The sequence below is a fragment of the Wolffia australiana genome, chromosome 10, assembly GCF_029677425.1.
Source record: "Wolffia australiana isolate 7733 chromosome 10, ASM2967742v1".
Classification (NCBI taxonomy): Eukaryota; Viridiplantae; Streptophyta; class Magnoliopsida; order Alismatales; family Araceae; genus Wolffia; species Wolffia australiana.
Window position 1 is genome coordinate 3510584 of NC_135844.1, and position 18132 is coordinate 3528715.

General features: G+C 37.0%; 1 protein-coding gene across 1 annotated transcript; it reads left to right on the forward strand.

Moving 5' to 3' along the window:
- The first annotated feature begins 6315 nt into the window (after positions 1 to 6315).
- Positions 6316 to 11043, forward strand: LOC144708787 (uncharacterized). Its single transcript, XM_078582222.1, has 3 exons — positions 6316 to 6520; positions 7286 to 7311; positions 10837 to 11043. Exons 1-3 carry the CDS (start codon positions 6403 to 6405, stop codon positions 11041 to 11043), a joined length of 351 nt encoding a protein of 116 aa, XP_078438348.1. The 5' UTR covers positions 6316 to 6402.
- Positions 11044 to 18132: the final 7089 nt, after the last annotated feature.

Genomic DNA, 18132 nt, shown 5'->3' on the forward strand with positions numbered 1-18132 from the left:
TATCTAGCCTTTAGAAGTATCCATTGTTTTTTTTTATGGTTTTTCTTGATAACTCGAAATCAAATTTCATTTATTAAGATTTGGAAATTCATTTATTAACTGATCAATAAATATTTTGGTGATCTTATCAACTTGCACTCTTGACTCCACTCTTGACTTGTTCCCTGACAGACCCTATTTAAGATGTTCATATGCCCACCCTTAAGATGTATCCATGCGATCAACGTGACATTGTATCTCATCTTGAACTTCTATAACTATCCTTCAAGATCTTGTTCATCTTCTCACCATCAAGTCTCAATAGCGGATGAAGTGTTTTTAGAAGAAAAGGGAAGATAGGAGGGAACTTGGATCTGGTTGGCATGAGTGCCTAAAATGGATTCCCCCTAGATTCACACTTATTATGTAAATTTATCATAAAAGTCCATACAATTTTATAACATCCACCAAATTGATAGATATTTTGCTTGCGGCCTGCTAGAGCCATGTATCAGTCTAGTTAATAGATTTAATGACTCAGTAGTACTTATTGACCAACCTTATTAATTAACAATATTGACAAATAGATTAAGTAATCCATGATTGATCTAACCCTGCCAATGGGTTAGTTACCAGCCCACAGGGTGCCGAGATGCACCTCAAGCTCTAGAGGATAAAGAGAAGTGACAAAATTCTCTAATGGAAAATTCACCATGAGAGAGTCATACATCTCATGATTAGATAGTCATACATCTTAGTCAAAATATAGTTATACATGCACAATAGGTCTTTGGTGTCTCAGGTCTAAGGATTACTAAAACGGCTGCGGCATGATTCGAACTGATTAACATTTATGTATAATTCTGTTCAGGGATTCTTACGGATCAATTCAGTGAAAGTTTTCCTTACAGAGCAACCATTGTCTATCCTTACACTAATGGCCACATTATCAACTATTCTTATTGTATTAGTAGAATCAGATAGTGCTATTCCTTTTTGATAGTTTGTTTTCAGTTTGTAGTAGCTATCGAATATGAATATTTGTAATACATGTTTAAAGAGTAATGATCATTGTATTATGAGCTCATTATAATTTAGTAAGTCATTGGACATGTTTAGGGACTTAATTAGAAACATCACACAATAAATATAAGAAATTAATACACTGTGGTTGTCAAACCAATCAAAACTCCAATTAGTTTACTCATACTAAGTCATTTATAACTATAACATAAGAATAAAAGTGTATTTGAATATTTATTTATCTTATTTTACTCTCTATATCTTATAAAATAAAAAAAAATTGTAAAAAATTGTATATCCTCACAGTTACTTTATATTAAACCTTTCAAAACAAAATATAATATTTATAATATTCAAATTTTCATATTTGGTGAAGTAGAAAACATTAAAACCAAAAAAATCAAAATAATCTCTCTAAACGTTCCCTTATTTATTTCTATGAATTTCTTAGTGATATCTTCTCTCAGATTTGCTTTCAAGAATAATATTTATACCTTTTGATATGTAACATCTTTTAGTGGGTTATGTACTCCACATATCTTGATTTACCGTGAGAACAAGATCTCAATTAAATTACTTTAGACTAACAATAAATGACACAATGTTTTTATTTATCTTTAATTCCATATGAATTGTATTAAACTTAAGGTTAGTTTAGGAAAATGAAAGTGAAATAATGGGAATTAAGAAAATTTTATTGGAGCAATTTTATAATTTTGTATTGACTATTTGATCCAAATATCAAATAATCAAAGCCTCAAAAAATAATTTATGTATGGAGCCCATAACTCAGTCTCTGAACCGAATTTGATGGTTTGTGAAACTTTTAAAAAGTATATTTAATTTATATGTGTGCCCTGATTTGATGTGGATTACAAGACAAATTAATGTCTTTTGGAGTTCATCATAAAGAATGAGATCTGGTTAGACAAGTAAAGAATCATTATTGAGATCTCCATGTCCTTTTATCTGGATATTTTTTTATTTCCACACACCTGTAGACATGATGAAAATCATAAATGATTGCATTGTTAAAGAACTTGGTCATATAATGTGAGATGTCTTTTTGACGTAATACAACTTTTGGATTGACACGCTTAGTTAAGAGGTCTGCCAAATATCCAAAGGATGAAAAGTCATGCTTGAATTATGTAAAAACATTTATCATGCCTAGCTATTTTAGGTATTTTTCAATTAGTGAACCGAAAGTAAGATAATTATGCCATCACACCTGAAAAATATTGTAAAAAATTCTGAAATAATCCTAAAAACCTTATTAAAATAGAGCAAAGTTAATCTCAATAAAATAATTAAAGAACCACTTGAATTGTAATTGACTTATTACCAATACATGTCAAGAAATTAAGTTTTCCTTTACTCTATATCTCTAGAAAAATAATGCCATATTTTAACAATCTACACTAACATATAAATGCACATTTAATATTATCAAACATATTAAAATTAGGATCACAATTCATCCATTCATGCTTAATATATTGACATGCTCAAAGTTTCATGTCACGCTATTAAATTTCCGCTGTATGATTTGGATATCAACACTGGATCATATACTTGTGTATCCCACATAATTTATGAGATGAATTGGTGTAGTCCAATGCCAAAAACAGTCTGCCATTAGTTTTCCAGTATAGATTAGTTTTTATAACCATATATATATATATATGTCTGAATATTAGCTAAAACTATTAAATATATTATCTCCAAATTAATCTAGTCGCATTTTGTTTCTCATTTTAATAGTTTTAGGACTGATTCCAAAATTATTAAGGAGATATTTGAGTTTTAAAAATATTTAAGTGCTAAAATAGGAGGAATCCTAGAATAATTATTTTTTGGAATCAATCCCTTCTATCCGATTAAATCTATTGAAGATACATGTTTTAAATATTTGATGTGATACCTATATTTTTACGTAGCCAGGTATCTACTTATCTTGGTTATTGAGTTTAATAAATACTTATTTAATAAATATTTAGAAATGAAAAAAATATTTTTTAGGGACAATAAGATTGAGTAATGTATTGTGTAAAAATATTTAATAAGAAGATATTAAAAATATAGTAAGTATTGGTCAATGTTGTCAATTTAAACCCATCAAGGATACTAAATATTTATTGATTAAAATTTTATTAATAAGAAGATATTATAAATATATTAAGTATTGGTCAATGTTGTCAATTTAAACCCAACAATGATACTAAATATTTTTTGATTAAAATTTTATTAATAAGAAGATATTATAAATATATTAAGTATTGGTCAATGTTGTCAATTTAAACCCAACAATGATACTAAATATTTTTTGATTAAAATTTTATTAATAAGAATATACTGAAAATATATTAATTATTGGTCAATTTAGTGAATTGAAAGCTTCAGGTCACACTTAAATATCCTGGGATAAAAAATTAACTTTACAAAGCTATATACCAGAGAAGACATGATTGTCCTAATGTTAGTGTTGAAGCGAGTAGAAGAGTGACAATCACTCTTAGTTAGAGTTTATTACTTTTTGCTTTCCATAATAATATGGACATTTCTCGGGGCATAAAAAGACATAAGATGGTCTTGTGTGGTCTTTGAAGTGGTATGATCTAAAGTGTTTGTGTCTCTACTTTAAGTTCTAGGGTAATTTATTACGATTTATTATGGATGTGAACACTGAATTCCAGAAATTAATTTTGTATTTAGACTTACGCAGGGGAATAACACAAAACTATAGGATATTGTGTTTGTGCCTATTTCCCCATGCTATTCGATGTTATATTTTATATAATTACTGTACAAGACTAATCAAATTAACTGATAAGGTATTCCTGTAAAACAATTTGAGTCCCCCTTCAATAGATAATCAGACTACTGGGTGAAAATCCTTTCCTAAATTTGAATTTTCGCATAAGAAAATTTCACAAAATAAGTTTAGCAGAGATATGTATCTCTAAACAACTTTGGCCAATACTACTAAAAACTTTAGTATTCTCCCCAATAACATTATGAAGTAACATGCAAAAGAGTATTGTGTAGTTAAAGTGAATGGAACAATATTAGTACATCCAATTCACATTAATGGAACCTCACTGGCAACCAGTTCTATATGATTTTTAAATCTTTTTTGTTCAAACAAATAAGTCATCAAAGCCCACAAGTTAGAAATATCTCTCATACTCATTATGATCATCTCCAATCCTTGCAAGTTCCCCACACGAGTCAAATAAGATCCAGTTAGGAAGATTTGCTGATTTCACAAGAGATAAAAAAAACCCGAAAATGAATATTTAATAATACAGGATATAATGTCACCTCTCTCTATATACTTCTACATTTCTAATATTTAGATGAAGACATCCAAGAGTGGAGTAGAGTACAGAGAGAGTTTATCTTCTCACCCTTCTCTATTGTATAAAAAGGGAGCTCCCTTTTTCTATAAGTAATAGAAAAATGGTATACTATCATTTACTACATATTCCATATAATAAATAAATCCCCCTTCATTTTCTGTAACTGCGATTTTTGAATTGTATAGATAGTTATCCTGGAACTGCGATTTTTGAAATTTTAATTATTATACAAAAAAGAATAGTTCGATACATAACTTTTAAATTTTAAAGGACAGGAATGTAAGAGAACATGAATAGACGCGCGAGTGGGGCCTACCGCCACGTCACTGGCGGCGCAAGTACGGATGCGCCGTCAGAGGGCCGCCGCCAGGAAGAGAGCGAACCAGGAGGCGCCACGTGGCGTGGCAGGGCGATGCCGTTGCCCGGTAGCCGTTGCCGGGCTGCCAAGACTGTGACAAGCGCCCTCCTCCCCCCCGCTGCGTCGGCCATCTCAGAAACTCCCTCTCTCCTCTCACTCTCTCCCCTCTCTCTCTCTCTCTTTCTATCTCTTTCTGTGCCTATCTCTCTCTTTCTCTCTCTTTCTCTGTCTATCTCGCTCTCTCTCTCTGTCTGTTTCTCTCTCTCTGTCTATCTCGCTCAATCTCTCTGTCTGTCTCTCTCTCTCTCTGTCTATTGCGCTCTCTCTTTCTGTCTCTGCCTCTCTCTCTGTCTACATCGCTCTATCTCGCTCTGTCTATCTCTCTCTCTCTGTATCTCGCTCTGTCTATCTCTCTCTCTATCGCGCTCTGTCTATCTCTCTCTCTATCTATCTCGCTCTCTCACTCTGTCTTCTCTCTCTCTCTACCTCGCTCTCTCGCTCTGTTTCTCTCTCTCTGTCTATCTCGCTCTCTCTCTCTCTCTCTGTTTCTCGCTCTCTGTCTATCTCTCTCGCTGTTTGTCTCTCTCTGTCTATCTCGCTCTCTCTCTCTCTCTGTTTCTCGCTCTCTGTCTATCTCTCTCGCTGTTTGTCTCTCTCTGTGTATCTCGCTCTCTCTCTCTTTGTTTCTCTCTCTCCGCCTATCTGTCTCGCTGTTTCTATCTCGCTATCTCGCTCTGTCTACCTCTCTCTATCTCGCTCTCTCTCTCTCTGTCTATCTCGCTCTCTCGCTCTGTCTCTCTCTCTATCTCTCTATCTCGCGCTCTCTGTCTATCCCGCTCTCTCGCTCTGTCTCTCTCTCTCTCTCTCTCTTTCTATCTGCTCTCTGTCTGTCTGTCTCTTTCTCTCTCTGTCTATCTCGCTCTCTCTGTCTCTGTCTTTCTTTCTGTCTATCTCGTTCTCTCTGTCTCTGTCTTTCTTTCTGTCTATCTACCTCTCTATCTCGCTCTGTCTATCTCTGTCTATCTCTCTCTATCTATGCCTATCTCGCTCTCTCTTTCTCCATCTCTCTCTGTCTATCTAGCTCTCTCTCTCTCTCTCTTTCTGTCTCGATCTCTCTCTCTCTCTTTCTATCTTGATCGCTCTCTCTTACTATCTCGCCCTCTCTGTCTATCTCTCTCTCTTTCTATCTCTCCCTCTCGCTCCCTCTCGCTCTCTCTCTAACTTTCTTATCTCTCTCTCTCTTACTCTCTCTCTACGCTCTAACTCTCCCCCTCTAGCTATATCTCTCTCTCGCTTTCTCCACACGCTCTCTCTCTCTATAGATATCTCTCTACGCGCGCTCTCTCTCTCTCTATTTCTACATTCCCTCTCAATTCTTACGCTCTCTTTCTTACTCGCTACTCCCTCTCTCTCTCTCCCTCGCTACGTTTCCTCTCTCTCTCTCTATGCTAGTTTCTCTCTCTACATCTATCCATCTATGTCTCTACGTTCTCTCTCTATGGTTCTAGATCTCTGAAAACACTATCTCAGTCGTTCTCTTTCTCCTATTTATTTCTCATCCTTCTCTCTCTACACTCTCTCACGCCTCGCTCTGTTTCTCTCTCTGTTTCTCTCTTTATCTCTCTACTTTCCTCTCTCTCCCTAGAACTTACTTCGTCGCTGCGGGGAAGAGAGAGAGAGATGGGCGTCAATGCCGCCGCCGCGACGGTGTTCATCGCCGCCACTCTGGCCGTCTCCGCCGCCTTCCTTCCGCCGTCGCCGCCTTCGTCCGAACCTATCAAGCTGCAAACCACCGTTGGTACTCTCTCTCTAGTTCTCTCTCTATCTCTCTCTAGTTCTCCCTCTATCTCTCTCACTTTCTAGTTCTCCCTCTATCTCTATCTCTCTCTCTTTCTAGTTCTCACTCTATCCCTCTCTCTTTCTAGTTCTCCCTCTATCTCTCTCTCTCGTTCTAGTTCTCCCTCTATCTCTCTCTCTTTCTAGTTCTCCCTCTATCTCTCTCTCTCGTTCTAGTTCTCCCTCTATCTCTCTCTCTTTCTAGTTCACCCTCTGTCTCTCTCTCTCTTTCTAGTTCACCCTCTGTCTCTCTCTCTCTCTCTTTCTAGTTCTCCCTCTATCTCTCTCTGTTTCTAGTTCTCCCTCTATCTCTCTCTGTTTCTAGTTCTCCCTCTATCTCTCTCTCTTTCTAGTTCACCCTCTATCTCTCTCTCTTTCTGGTTCTCCCTCTATCTCTCTCTCTCTCTAGTTCTCCCTCTATCCCTCTCTCTTTCTAGTTCTCACTCTATCTATCTCTTTCTAGTTCTCACTCTATCTCTCTCTTTCTAGTTCTCACTCTATCTCTCTCTCTCTAGTTCTCACTCTAGTTCTCTCTCAGCCTCTATCTCTAGTTCTCTCTGTGTGTTTCTCTATAGTTCTGTCTCTGTCTCGGTCTCCCTCTAGTTCTCTCTGTGTGTTTCTTTCTCTCTCTAGTTCTCTCTCTGTCTCGGTCTCCCTCTAGTTCTCTCTCTAGTTCTCCCTCCCTCATCGTCGTGAACTCTTTGTTAACGTGTTCTCTTTTCCTCAGGTTTCTACGTCTTGGACAAAACCCAGGTCACACTACTTTCTCTCTCCTCTCTCTTCTCTCTCTCTATATATATATGTCTATATATCTTCTCTATCTATCTATCTATCTATCAATCTGTCTATCTATCTATCAATCTGTCTATCTATCTATCTATCTATCAATCTGTCTATCTATCTATCAATCTGTCTATCTATCTATCTATCTATCTATCTATCTATCTCTCTATCTATCTATCTATCTCTCTATCTCTCTATCTATCTCTCTATCTCTCTATCTATCTATCTCTCTATCGATCTTATCTCTCTATCTATCTATCTCTCTATCGATCTTATCTCATTATCTATCTATCTTCTGTCTCTCTCTCTATCTATATATCTATATATCTATCTCTCTTTCTTTCTTTCTTTTTTTCTATCTTCTCTCTCTACCTTTCTTTCTGTCTATCTTCTCTCTCTATCCACCTTTCTCTCTGTCTATCTTCTCTCTCCATCCATCTTTCTCTCTGTCTGTCTTCTCTCTCCATCCACCTTTCTCTCTGTCTATCTTCTCTCTCTATCCACCTTTCTCTCTGTCTATCTTCTCTCTCTATCCACCTTTCTCTCTGTCTATCTTCTCTCTCTATCCACCTTTCTCTCTGTCTATCCTCTCTCTATCTATCTATCTATCTATCTATCTTCTCTCTCTATCTACCTTTCTTCTATCTCTCTTTCTGTCTTCTCTCTCTATCTATCTTTCTTTCTGTCTATCTTCTCTCTCTATCTATCTATCTTTCTTTCTATCTATCTATCTTCTCTTTCTATCTATCTTTCTTTCTTTCCTCTCAAAATGCGCAAAGGCACAGGTCGTCCAAACTTACCTCTCTCTCTCTCTCTCTCTCTCTCTCTCTCTCTCTCTCTCTCTCTCTCTCTCTCTCTCTCTCTCTCTCTCTCTCTCTCTCTCTCTCTCTCTCTCTCTCTCTCTCTCTCTCTCTCTCTCTCTCTCTCTCTCTGTCTACCTTACCGTTATCATTTCCCCCTAATTGCGAGAAGGCAAAAGTTATCTGAATTATTCTCTGTCTATCTCTACCTCTCTCTCTCTCACAGTGCATTAACATATTTACCCCATGTAATTTGTCGTCTCTGCCACTATCACTCTATTTCCCGCTCTCTCTCTATCTCAATCGCTCTCCGTTCTCTCTCTATTTCTGTGTGTCTCTATCTGTCTCTCGCTCTTAGTCTCTCCCTGTTCCCCAGTTACTCTCTTTCTCTCTCTATCACTCTGTTGTCTCTATGTTTCTGCCTATGTCTCTCCCTTTCTCTACCTATATCTCTATCTCTGTCTATGTTTCTATCTATATCTCTCTCTTTCTCTGTCTATGTCTCTATCTCTGCCTATGTTTCTGGCTATATCTCTCTCTCTTTCTCTGCCTATATCTCTATCTCTCTCCATGTATCTGTCTATATCTCTCTCTTACTCTGCCTATCTCTCTCTATGTATCTGTATATATCTCTTTCTCTGCCAATGTTTCTATCTCTCTCTATGTATGTTTATATCTCTATCTTTATCTGCTTATGTTTCTATCTCTCTCTCTCTCTGCCTATGTTTCTATCTCTCTCTCCATGTATCTGTCTATATCTCTCTCTTTCTCTGCCTATGTCTCTATCTCTCTCTATAATTCTATTTATGTATATATCTATCTACATATATTTCTTTCCCTGCCTCTATCTTTATCTCACTCTACCACTCTGTCTATGTTTATTTATGTCTCTTCTTTCACACTCTGTCCGTCTCTCTCTATCTCCTCTCTCTTTCTCTCTCATCTCTGCTCTCCATCTCTCATCTTTCACACTCTGTCCGTCTCTCTTTCTATCTCCTCTCTCTGCATCTTTTCCCATCGCACTGTCTCTCTCTCTCTCTTTTCTCTCTTCATCTCACTTTCTTTCCACTGTCTCTTTCTCCTCTCCCCATCTCTCTCTTCACAGTCTCCCTCTCTAACCACACAATCTCTGCATCTCTCTCTACTCTCTCTCTCTCTTCGCATTCTCTCTCTCTCTATCCACACAGTCTCTACATCTCTCTCTTCTCCCTCTGCATCCCTCTTTTCACACACACACTCTCTATTCACACTGTCTCTGCATCTCTCTCTCCTCCGTATACATCTCTCTGTTCACACAGTATCTGCATCTATCTCTCTGTCCACACCGTCTCTGCATCTCTCTTTACACTCTCTGCATCTCTCTCTTCGCACTGACGCTCCATCATCCAGAGTCTCCGCATCTCTCTCTCCTCCTGTTGCATCTTTCTATCTTCGCACTGTCTCTCTCTATCCACAAGGCGTCCGCATCTCTCTCTCACTGCGTCTTTCTCTTCGCACTGTCTTCCTCTCTCCCTCTATCCACACTACCTTCGCTTATTTCTCTTCCCTCTCTCTCTCTATCTCTCTCTCTCTCTTCTTCATTCTCTACTGTCTTCCTTTCTCTCTATTCACACTATCTCTGCATTCTCTATCCACACTATCTCTGCATCTCTCTCTTCACACACTGTCTCTGCATCTCTCTCTCTTCACACTGTCTCCCTCTCTTTTTTTTTAAAGAAACACACTGTCTCCCTCTCTATCCTCCCTGTCTCTGCATTTTTTTCTCTCCTCCCTGCATTTTTCTCTCTCTCTCGCTCTCTCTTTCTCTCTTCATCCACCCTGTCTCTCTCTCTCTCTCTCTCTCTCTCTCTCTCTCTCTCTCTCTCTCTCTCTCTCTCTCTCTCTCTCTCTCTCTCTCTCTCTCTCTCTCTTTATCCACCCTATCTCTGAATCGCTATCTCTCTCTTTATCCACCCTATCTCTGAATCGCTATCTCTCTCTTTTTTCACACTGTCTCTGAATCGTTATCTCTCTCTTTTTTCACCCTGTCTCTGAATCTCTCTTTCCCCTCTCTGCATCTCTCTCTCTATCCACCCTGTCTCTGAATCTCTCTCTCCCCTCTCTGCATCTCTCACTTTATCCACCGTCTCTGAATCTCTCTCTCCCCTCTCTGCATCTCTCTCTTTATCTACCCTCTCTCTGAATCTCTCTCTCCCCCCTCTGCATCTCTCTCTTTATCCACCCTGTCTCTGAATCTCTCTCTTTTCATCCACCGTATCTCTGAATCTCTCTCTTTATCTACTTTCTCTGAATCTCTCTCTGCATTTCTCTCTTTATCCACCCACTCTGAATCTCTCTCTCCTCTCTCTGCATCTCTCTCTTTATCCACCCTGTCTCTGAATCTCTCTCTCCTCTCTCTCTCTGCATCTCTCTCTTTATCCACCCGCTCTGATTCTCTCTCTTCACACTGTCTCTACATCTCTTGCTCCTTCCACAGTCTCTGCGTCTCTCTCTATCCACACTGTATCCGCATCTCTCTCTCTTTCAACACTGTCCCCGCATCTCTCTATCTCTATCCACATGTCTCCGCATCTCTCTATCTCTATCCACACGTCTCCGCATCTCTCTCTCTCCTCTCTCCATCTACATACCAATCTATCTCTCTACAATTATCTATTTCCCCGCCATTTATCTACATGTGTCTTCTCTTGTTCAGGGTTCAGCCAAAAGGCACGTGCATAATCTCCCACAGCCGCCAGCTCAGCATATGATGACGTATTCCGGCGGCGCTGGCGGCGGCGGTTTGGCGGCGGAGACGCCAGCTCAGCCGCTGACGTGGACAAAACGACAAGTGCCCACGGGGGCAGACCCGATCCACCACAACCGGCGGCCGCCGTCATTCCGCCGCCGCCAATCGCCATAATCGGAAATTGGCGGCGCCATTTTAACATATTTTTTGGACTCTTATAATGCGGATTATTTTATTTAACTTCTTCATATATGTTACTCATAGGTTTTTTCAATAAGTTTGTCATAAATCTTCTTTATATTAAGTAATATATAATGCTTCTTTAAATGTTTTTTCAGTAAGTTCTTCACAAATCATCTCTATATAGGTTTTTTATATTAGTTATTTATATGGGTTTTTTATATACTTAGCGAGACGTTATGCATTTTTTCCTTTTTTTGTGGGGGTCTGGCTGAACCCTAAAACAGTTTGCATATAAAATAATGCCCTCGTGGTAATGACAAAAAAATGATATTAAAAAATATTCACTTATCACAAAAAATTGATAACGTTTTGAATATTCTCAATTTTTTGTGATAAGTGAATTTTTTGGGTTCATAAACTGCAGTTTGTTTATCTAGTTCTTCACATTCAGGGGCTCTCATAATTAGAGATGGCTTTTCTTTTTTGATGGAGACTTGTTGGGCCCAGAATATAGCTCATATGAGTTCTGATATATTGGAATCAAGAAATTGGCCTGTCAAGATATTTACTTTGTGCTATTAATATTTTTTATTTTTTTGTGATGTGTGAATATTTTTGTTGTATTTTTTCAGTTCATAAACGTAAGGTTATTTGTTCAGTATTTTATATTCAGTGGGGTCTTGTAATAACACATGTTTTTTTCTTTTTTGTGGGCATGTTGAGCCTATAATAGGGTTGCCATGAGTTATGGGCTAAAATCTATAATTGGCTTGTCAAAATATTGGCCTTGTGGTTAAAATATTTTGAATATTATCATCTTTCATGAAGTGAATATTTTAGTATATTTTTTGGGTTCATAAACCATGGGTTGGTTATCTAGTTTTTTATTCAGAGGGTGTCATTATTAAGAATGGTTTATATTTTTTGGGCTTGATTGGAACTGAGACAAAGCTGTTATGGGTTCTGATGGGCTGAAATATACACTTAGACTGTAAAAATATTGATCTTGTTGTTATGATATTTTGGATATCATAATTTTTTCTGATGAGTGAATATTTTGCTGTATTTTCCTATTTCTTAATCTGCTGGTTTTTATCAATTTCTTTATATTTGGCAGGCCTTATTAGAGATACTTTTCTGTGGGCTTGGCTGGGCCCATAATAGGGATCGCACAAGTTATGATGGGCTCAAATCCACAATTGGCCTATAAAAATATTGGTCTTGTGGTTATGATATTTTAAAATATATTATTTACAATGATACGTGGATATTTTTGTACATATGGGGCTCATGAACTGGAGGTCTTTATCAAGTTCTTTATATTCATCAAGTCTCAACATAAGAGATGGCTTTTTTCCTATTTTGTGAACCAAGCTAAGCCAAAGTAGGGTTGGCATGAGTTCTGAACGGCTGAAATCTACGCTTTCCTATCAGAATATTGGCCTTATGTTTATGATATTTTGAATATCATCATATGTTATTGATCAGTTGTAAAGTTTTCCAGGAGAATGTAAAAGTGCTAAACTAGGCTATATTAAGTGCACTCTCATTTTATCTATTAGATTAATCTACATAACAAATCAACATTAAATATTTGTGGGGAAAAGGTTGAAAAGGTTGATCTTCACATCATCCTCTATAAAGACCACACTGTGAGTGGTGATTGTAAGGCAATCAGCGGTGGCCGTTGGATCGGGTGGACCCGATCCACCTGATGGCTGAAGTGACAAGGGGTACACGATGTACAGTGATTGGACGATACGCAGACGTGGCTATGGTGCACCAAGTGGCATGCTCGGAATGTGGGGCATACAAGTTGATCGCTGCAAAGATGATCTGACGGTGGGGAAGGTCTGCTAACGAAGTGTGTGCGCAGCAACGTGCATGTAGACACAGGAGGCATTTCTATCTTTTGCAACCCCTCATCTTCCTCTCTCTCTTTTTGTACTACCACATAGTTGATCTTGTGTATTACGGCCATCATACAGCCACGGTATGACTTATCTGACGGCCCACACTCTTTTCTCTCTCCTCACATTTCCAAGGGGGATGTGACATCATCCTGGTTGTCCACCCATTACAGGGGCGATTGACGGCCAAGAATGCTGCAATCACCCATATCTGCTTTTCAATAAAACCAAAAATGGATCCCCCTTTTTGGTGATTGAAATCATGTTTAGTAGCTTGTTCCTGGTGATTTCTTGAGCTAGGGTGGATTGCCGGTGATTTCCAACAACTCCTATGTGAGAACCAGCTTGTGAGAGGCATGGGTAGACCCCGGGAGAAAGGTGATCGATAGAATGACTGGATCTTAAACCAAGGGCATTCCGATGAAGATAAATCCGATCCATAGGATTTTGGATCGATCAAATTATATACCAAGGTTAGTCCCCTTCTCTTAAATCAAATGACATGCATACTTATGTTGAATTTGATAACATGCATTTTAAGTACAGTAATGGAACCAAATTTACATCCTTATTTGTATTAAATTTATTATATATGCATGTTATAGAGCTTAAAATGATTAAATCTATTTTTAGAATGATGTTTTGAATTTTCTGCATTTTTATATTTTTTGGGGATTTTTCTAACAATAGATTCTAAAATAAAATAATTTTTTGAGTCAGAATATGATTTTTATGGAATTTTTCAACATTAAATTTGGAAAGATATTTCTAAGTCAAAATATATATTTATATTATTTTTTGGAATTTATTTTTACTAAATATGAAATTTTGAATTTTCTGGTGCAGGGGCGACGTGGATCAATCAGGAAAAATCCTCTCCTTTTTTTTCAATAAATGTTCCATGGATCAAGGTGCAAAAGGACAAAATTATTTTGTCTTCTTCCTCTCTCTCTCTCTCTTTCTGTGGACAAAGAAACAAAAAAGGCAAAATAATCAACACCTCATACCCAAGTTTCTAGGATCACAATGTGAGTAACAACCCAAGGAATCTTCAAAGCCATCGCTAAGTGTACACTTCAAAGTAAGAATATTCCATGCATTGCTGGACCATAAATGATGAATTACCCTCATGGTTTCGGATGTCATGAGGGGAGTTTACTTCTTGCAGGGTATGATACTAAAAGCAAGGTGGTGCTCTCTCTTTCCTTTCAATCTAGGGAAATCTCTCACTTGAGATAACTATGTTGACCCCTCGGATTCCCTACTAACCTTCTTCCCACTTTAAGTTAACAGGTGAGCATTCTTCTCTTGTTTTAGCACAGAATATCAACTGTGTATAAACAAATCGTGGGTAACGGAATTTCTATCTAACTAAGGGAAAAGAAAGAAACGAAATGGTGGACGGCTCAAAATAATGGGTGAGGATAGGTAAGGGATGTCAGGTGGATAGGTAATAACAGATGAATCATTAGAATACACTAGAAGGGCGTGGAGAATGATAATGATGATGGTGAAGGATAATCTTCATAAATATGGACTACATAAGTGCTTGTCCGCTAAGCATGAGATGATGCATGTAGTGATCAATAAGTTCCTCTAACTAATGAGCATATAGCTTCCAGAACAAGAAACCACATTTTTATTTTTTATTTTTTTTATTTTTTTTATTTTTTTTATTTTTTTTATTTTTTTTATTTTTTTTATTTTTTTTATTTTTTTTATTTTTTTTTTCTTTTTTTTCTTGTTTTCATTTCTTTTCATTTTTTTAAAGGGTTGAAGTAAAAACGGATAATTTATAAACAAAGTGGTATTGATCAAGTAATCTCATATACAACTATTATCATGCTACGAAGAAAAATGATGAGATGAGATGATGTAGACGAAGAGAAAGGAAAGGAAAGGATAAAAATGAGAGGATATCATGAAAGAATGATAGTTCGAAGGGAAAGAGGGGAAAGTTATGGAATTAAAGCACATCATGAGTAATAAGGGGTAATTGTATAAATGGTTTCCTATTGGGATAAACAACGATGGGTGAACTGCTCAATGTAGGCTAGGAGTCTAAGACTTGAAGGAGTGATCACCCCTAACCCAAGAAGGATTCCAAATAATAGAGATCCCGAATATTTGAGAGGTTCACTTAGTGGAAAGTGGTATGGTAGGTGGTTCACTCAGCACTCAACCTAGAAAAAATACTGCTTAAACCCTTAGATTTTCATGTATGTTCCTCACTCTACCAGATATCCTAGCCACTTAGGAAGAGATCATGGGTCTAGAATCATGGCTCCTACCATTAAGAGGTATACTCGGTCTCCTACAGGCCTAACTTCTATGCCCATATACATATTTCTAGGATTTAAAATGAAGAACCTTCCCAAGGTGGGGTTAGTTTAAATGAGGGGAGAAATTAAAAAAAAAAATACAGGATTTTTAGAAACTCGTTTACCCCCCAACTTGATTTGATTCATGAATTTATAAATTAACAATCTTCTCCGCCCCCCAACTGAAATCTGCATTATCCCTAATGCAAGAAATAAAGTTGTAGGAGAAGGGATTGTCACACTGGGATTCTTGTGCCACTGATGTTGCTATGTTGTCGTGGATCCTTGTGTTCAGTACATTTTCATCCATGCAATTTAGTCTCCTAAAAACCAAAATTATCTAGAAAGAGAGTTAATGAGATCGAATGGCTAATTTAATAGCCAATTATTAAAACAAAAGTTAATAGGTGAACCAAGAAAGTCTATAAATTAAGCAAAATATATTAATGCAAGACTAAACCCCTGGGTCATCACGAAGATCTATCATCACTTCCATAGGTTGAGGTTCTAGCTCCAAGTATGATTTCAACCTTTGTCCATTTACTTTAAATTATCGACCTGTCTTTGGATCTGAAATCAAAACAGCTCCATAATCAAACAATTTAATGATAATAAATGGTCCATCCCATATGCTCCTAAGCTTCCCTAGAAACAATTTCAAATGAGAATTGTAAAGTCATACTCTTTGATTCTCATGGTAATTTCTTCTATTCAATTTGCTATCATGAAAGGCCTTCATTTTGGCTTTCTAAATTACCAAATTTTTGTGCACTTCGTTCCTTAATTCTTGCAATTTTTGGAGCTGTAACATACGATTTTTCCCTGCTTCCATAGAGAGATTTAATTTCCAAATAAGATCAATTTTGAGTCTCAACAGGAAGTTGACATGCTTTTCGAAATATGAGTTTATAAGGGGACATCCCATTGGGTCCCTTATAAACTGTTCTATCTGCCCGCAAAGCATTGGGTAATCGCTCACTCCAATCTTTACCGTCAGGTCTGTTTTATAATCTTCTTGATTTCTCTATTACTTACAATTTGGCCATTAGCTTTATGATGGTATGGAGTGGTCATCTTGTGATGTATTCCATATTTCTTATGTAAAGATCTGAAATGACAATTGTTAAAGTGGAATCAATCATCACTAATCATCACTTGGACATCCAAATCTAGAGAATATATTCTAAGTTAAAATTTTCAGTACTACTTTATGATCATTTGTGCTAGTGAGTATTGCCTCAACCCACTTGGACACATAGTCCACAGCCATCAATATATACTCATGTCCAAAGGATAGTGGAAAGAATCCCATAAAATCTATACCCCATAAATCAAATATCTCAATTTCTATAACATGTTTTAATGGCATGGCATCATTCTTTATTATATTGATCATGGATTGATATTTGAAAAAAAATTGCTAAACACATGAATCCCAAAATAACGTAGGCCAAAAAAAATGCATTGAAGGATTTTTGAAGCAGTATTTTTTTATGCAAAATGTCCACCACAAAAAGATGAATGACATTACTCTAAGATCTTTCTATGTTCATCATCTGGGACACATCTAACTCAAAATTTGATCAGCCCCTAAATGAAATAGTTCGGGATCTTCCCAAAAATAATATTGGACTTCTCTCATAAATTTCTTCTTCTCTTGTTCAGACAAATCCTCTGGGGTTCTTCCCGAAGCTAAATAGTTCACTAAGTGTCCAAACCATGGGACTTTACTAGCGTTAATCTTAAGTATATGCGCATCGGGAAAAGTTTTAACAATTATAATTGGGTTACTAACATTTATTCAGGATAAATGATCAGCTGAAAAATTTTCAAACCCACGTCTATCCTTAAGTTCCAAGTAAAATTATTGCACTAATAATATCCATCTGATTAATCTAGGTTTTGCCTCTTTTTATTCATTAAATATCTAATAGCTACATGATCTAAAAATATAACTATTTTACTACCTAGCAAGTATGATCTAAATATCTAATTCAAACACAATATCTAGTAATTCATTCTCAGTTGTACTGCAGTGTACCTGAACATCTCCTAAAGGCGTTCTAGCATAGTAGATGGCCACGGGCTTCTTTTCAATTCGTTGACCAAGTACCGCTCCTACTGTAAAATCAGAAGCATCACACATGAGTTCAAAAGGGTGGTTCCAATTTGGAGTTTGTAGTACAGATGCTTTCACTAGAGCCTCCTTTATCTGTAAAAAGGCGTGCTTTCCTGCATCGTCAATTATGAAGTTCATATCTTTAGCCAATAAGTTAGTCAATGGTTTTGATAATTTAGCAAAATCTTTGATGAACCATCTGTAGAAGCCTGCGTGGCCGAGGAATCCTCTAAGTTCCTTGGTGTTGGTGGGGAGTGGAAGGTTCTGGATCACCTCCACTTTGGCCTTATCCACCTCTAGTCCACGGCTGATGACCATGTGTCCCAACACTATTCCCTCTTCGACCATGAAGTGGGACTTTTCCCAATTGAGTACTAGACATCTCTCCATGCAAATCTCCAAAACCTTTTCTAAATTAGTCAAGCATGTGTTGAAATTTTGTCCAAAAACAGAGAAATAATCCATGAATATTGATGACTTTAATTATGTCATAAAATAATAAAGGATTTTCCAGTAATCAAAGCATTATTTGCACACATTATTTCCATATGTACCATTATTTGCATGCATTATTTCCATATTTACTAACCCCACTTGGTTCAGAGAATCAAGTGGATTAGATCTTACCTTTCATCTCAATGAGTACAGATGTGGATAAAATCCAATAAAGAAGGCACCTGATTAAGCAAGACTTACAAAATTTACAAGATGAAGGCCAATGTTCAAAATA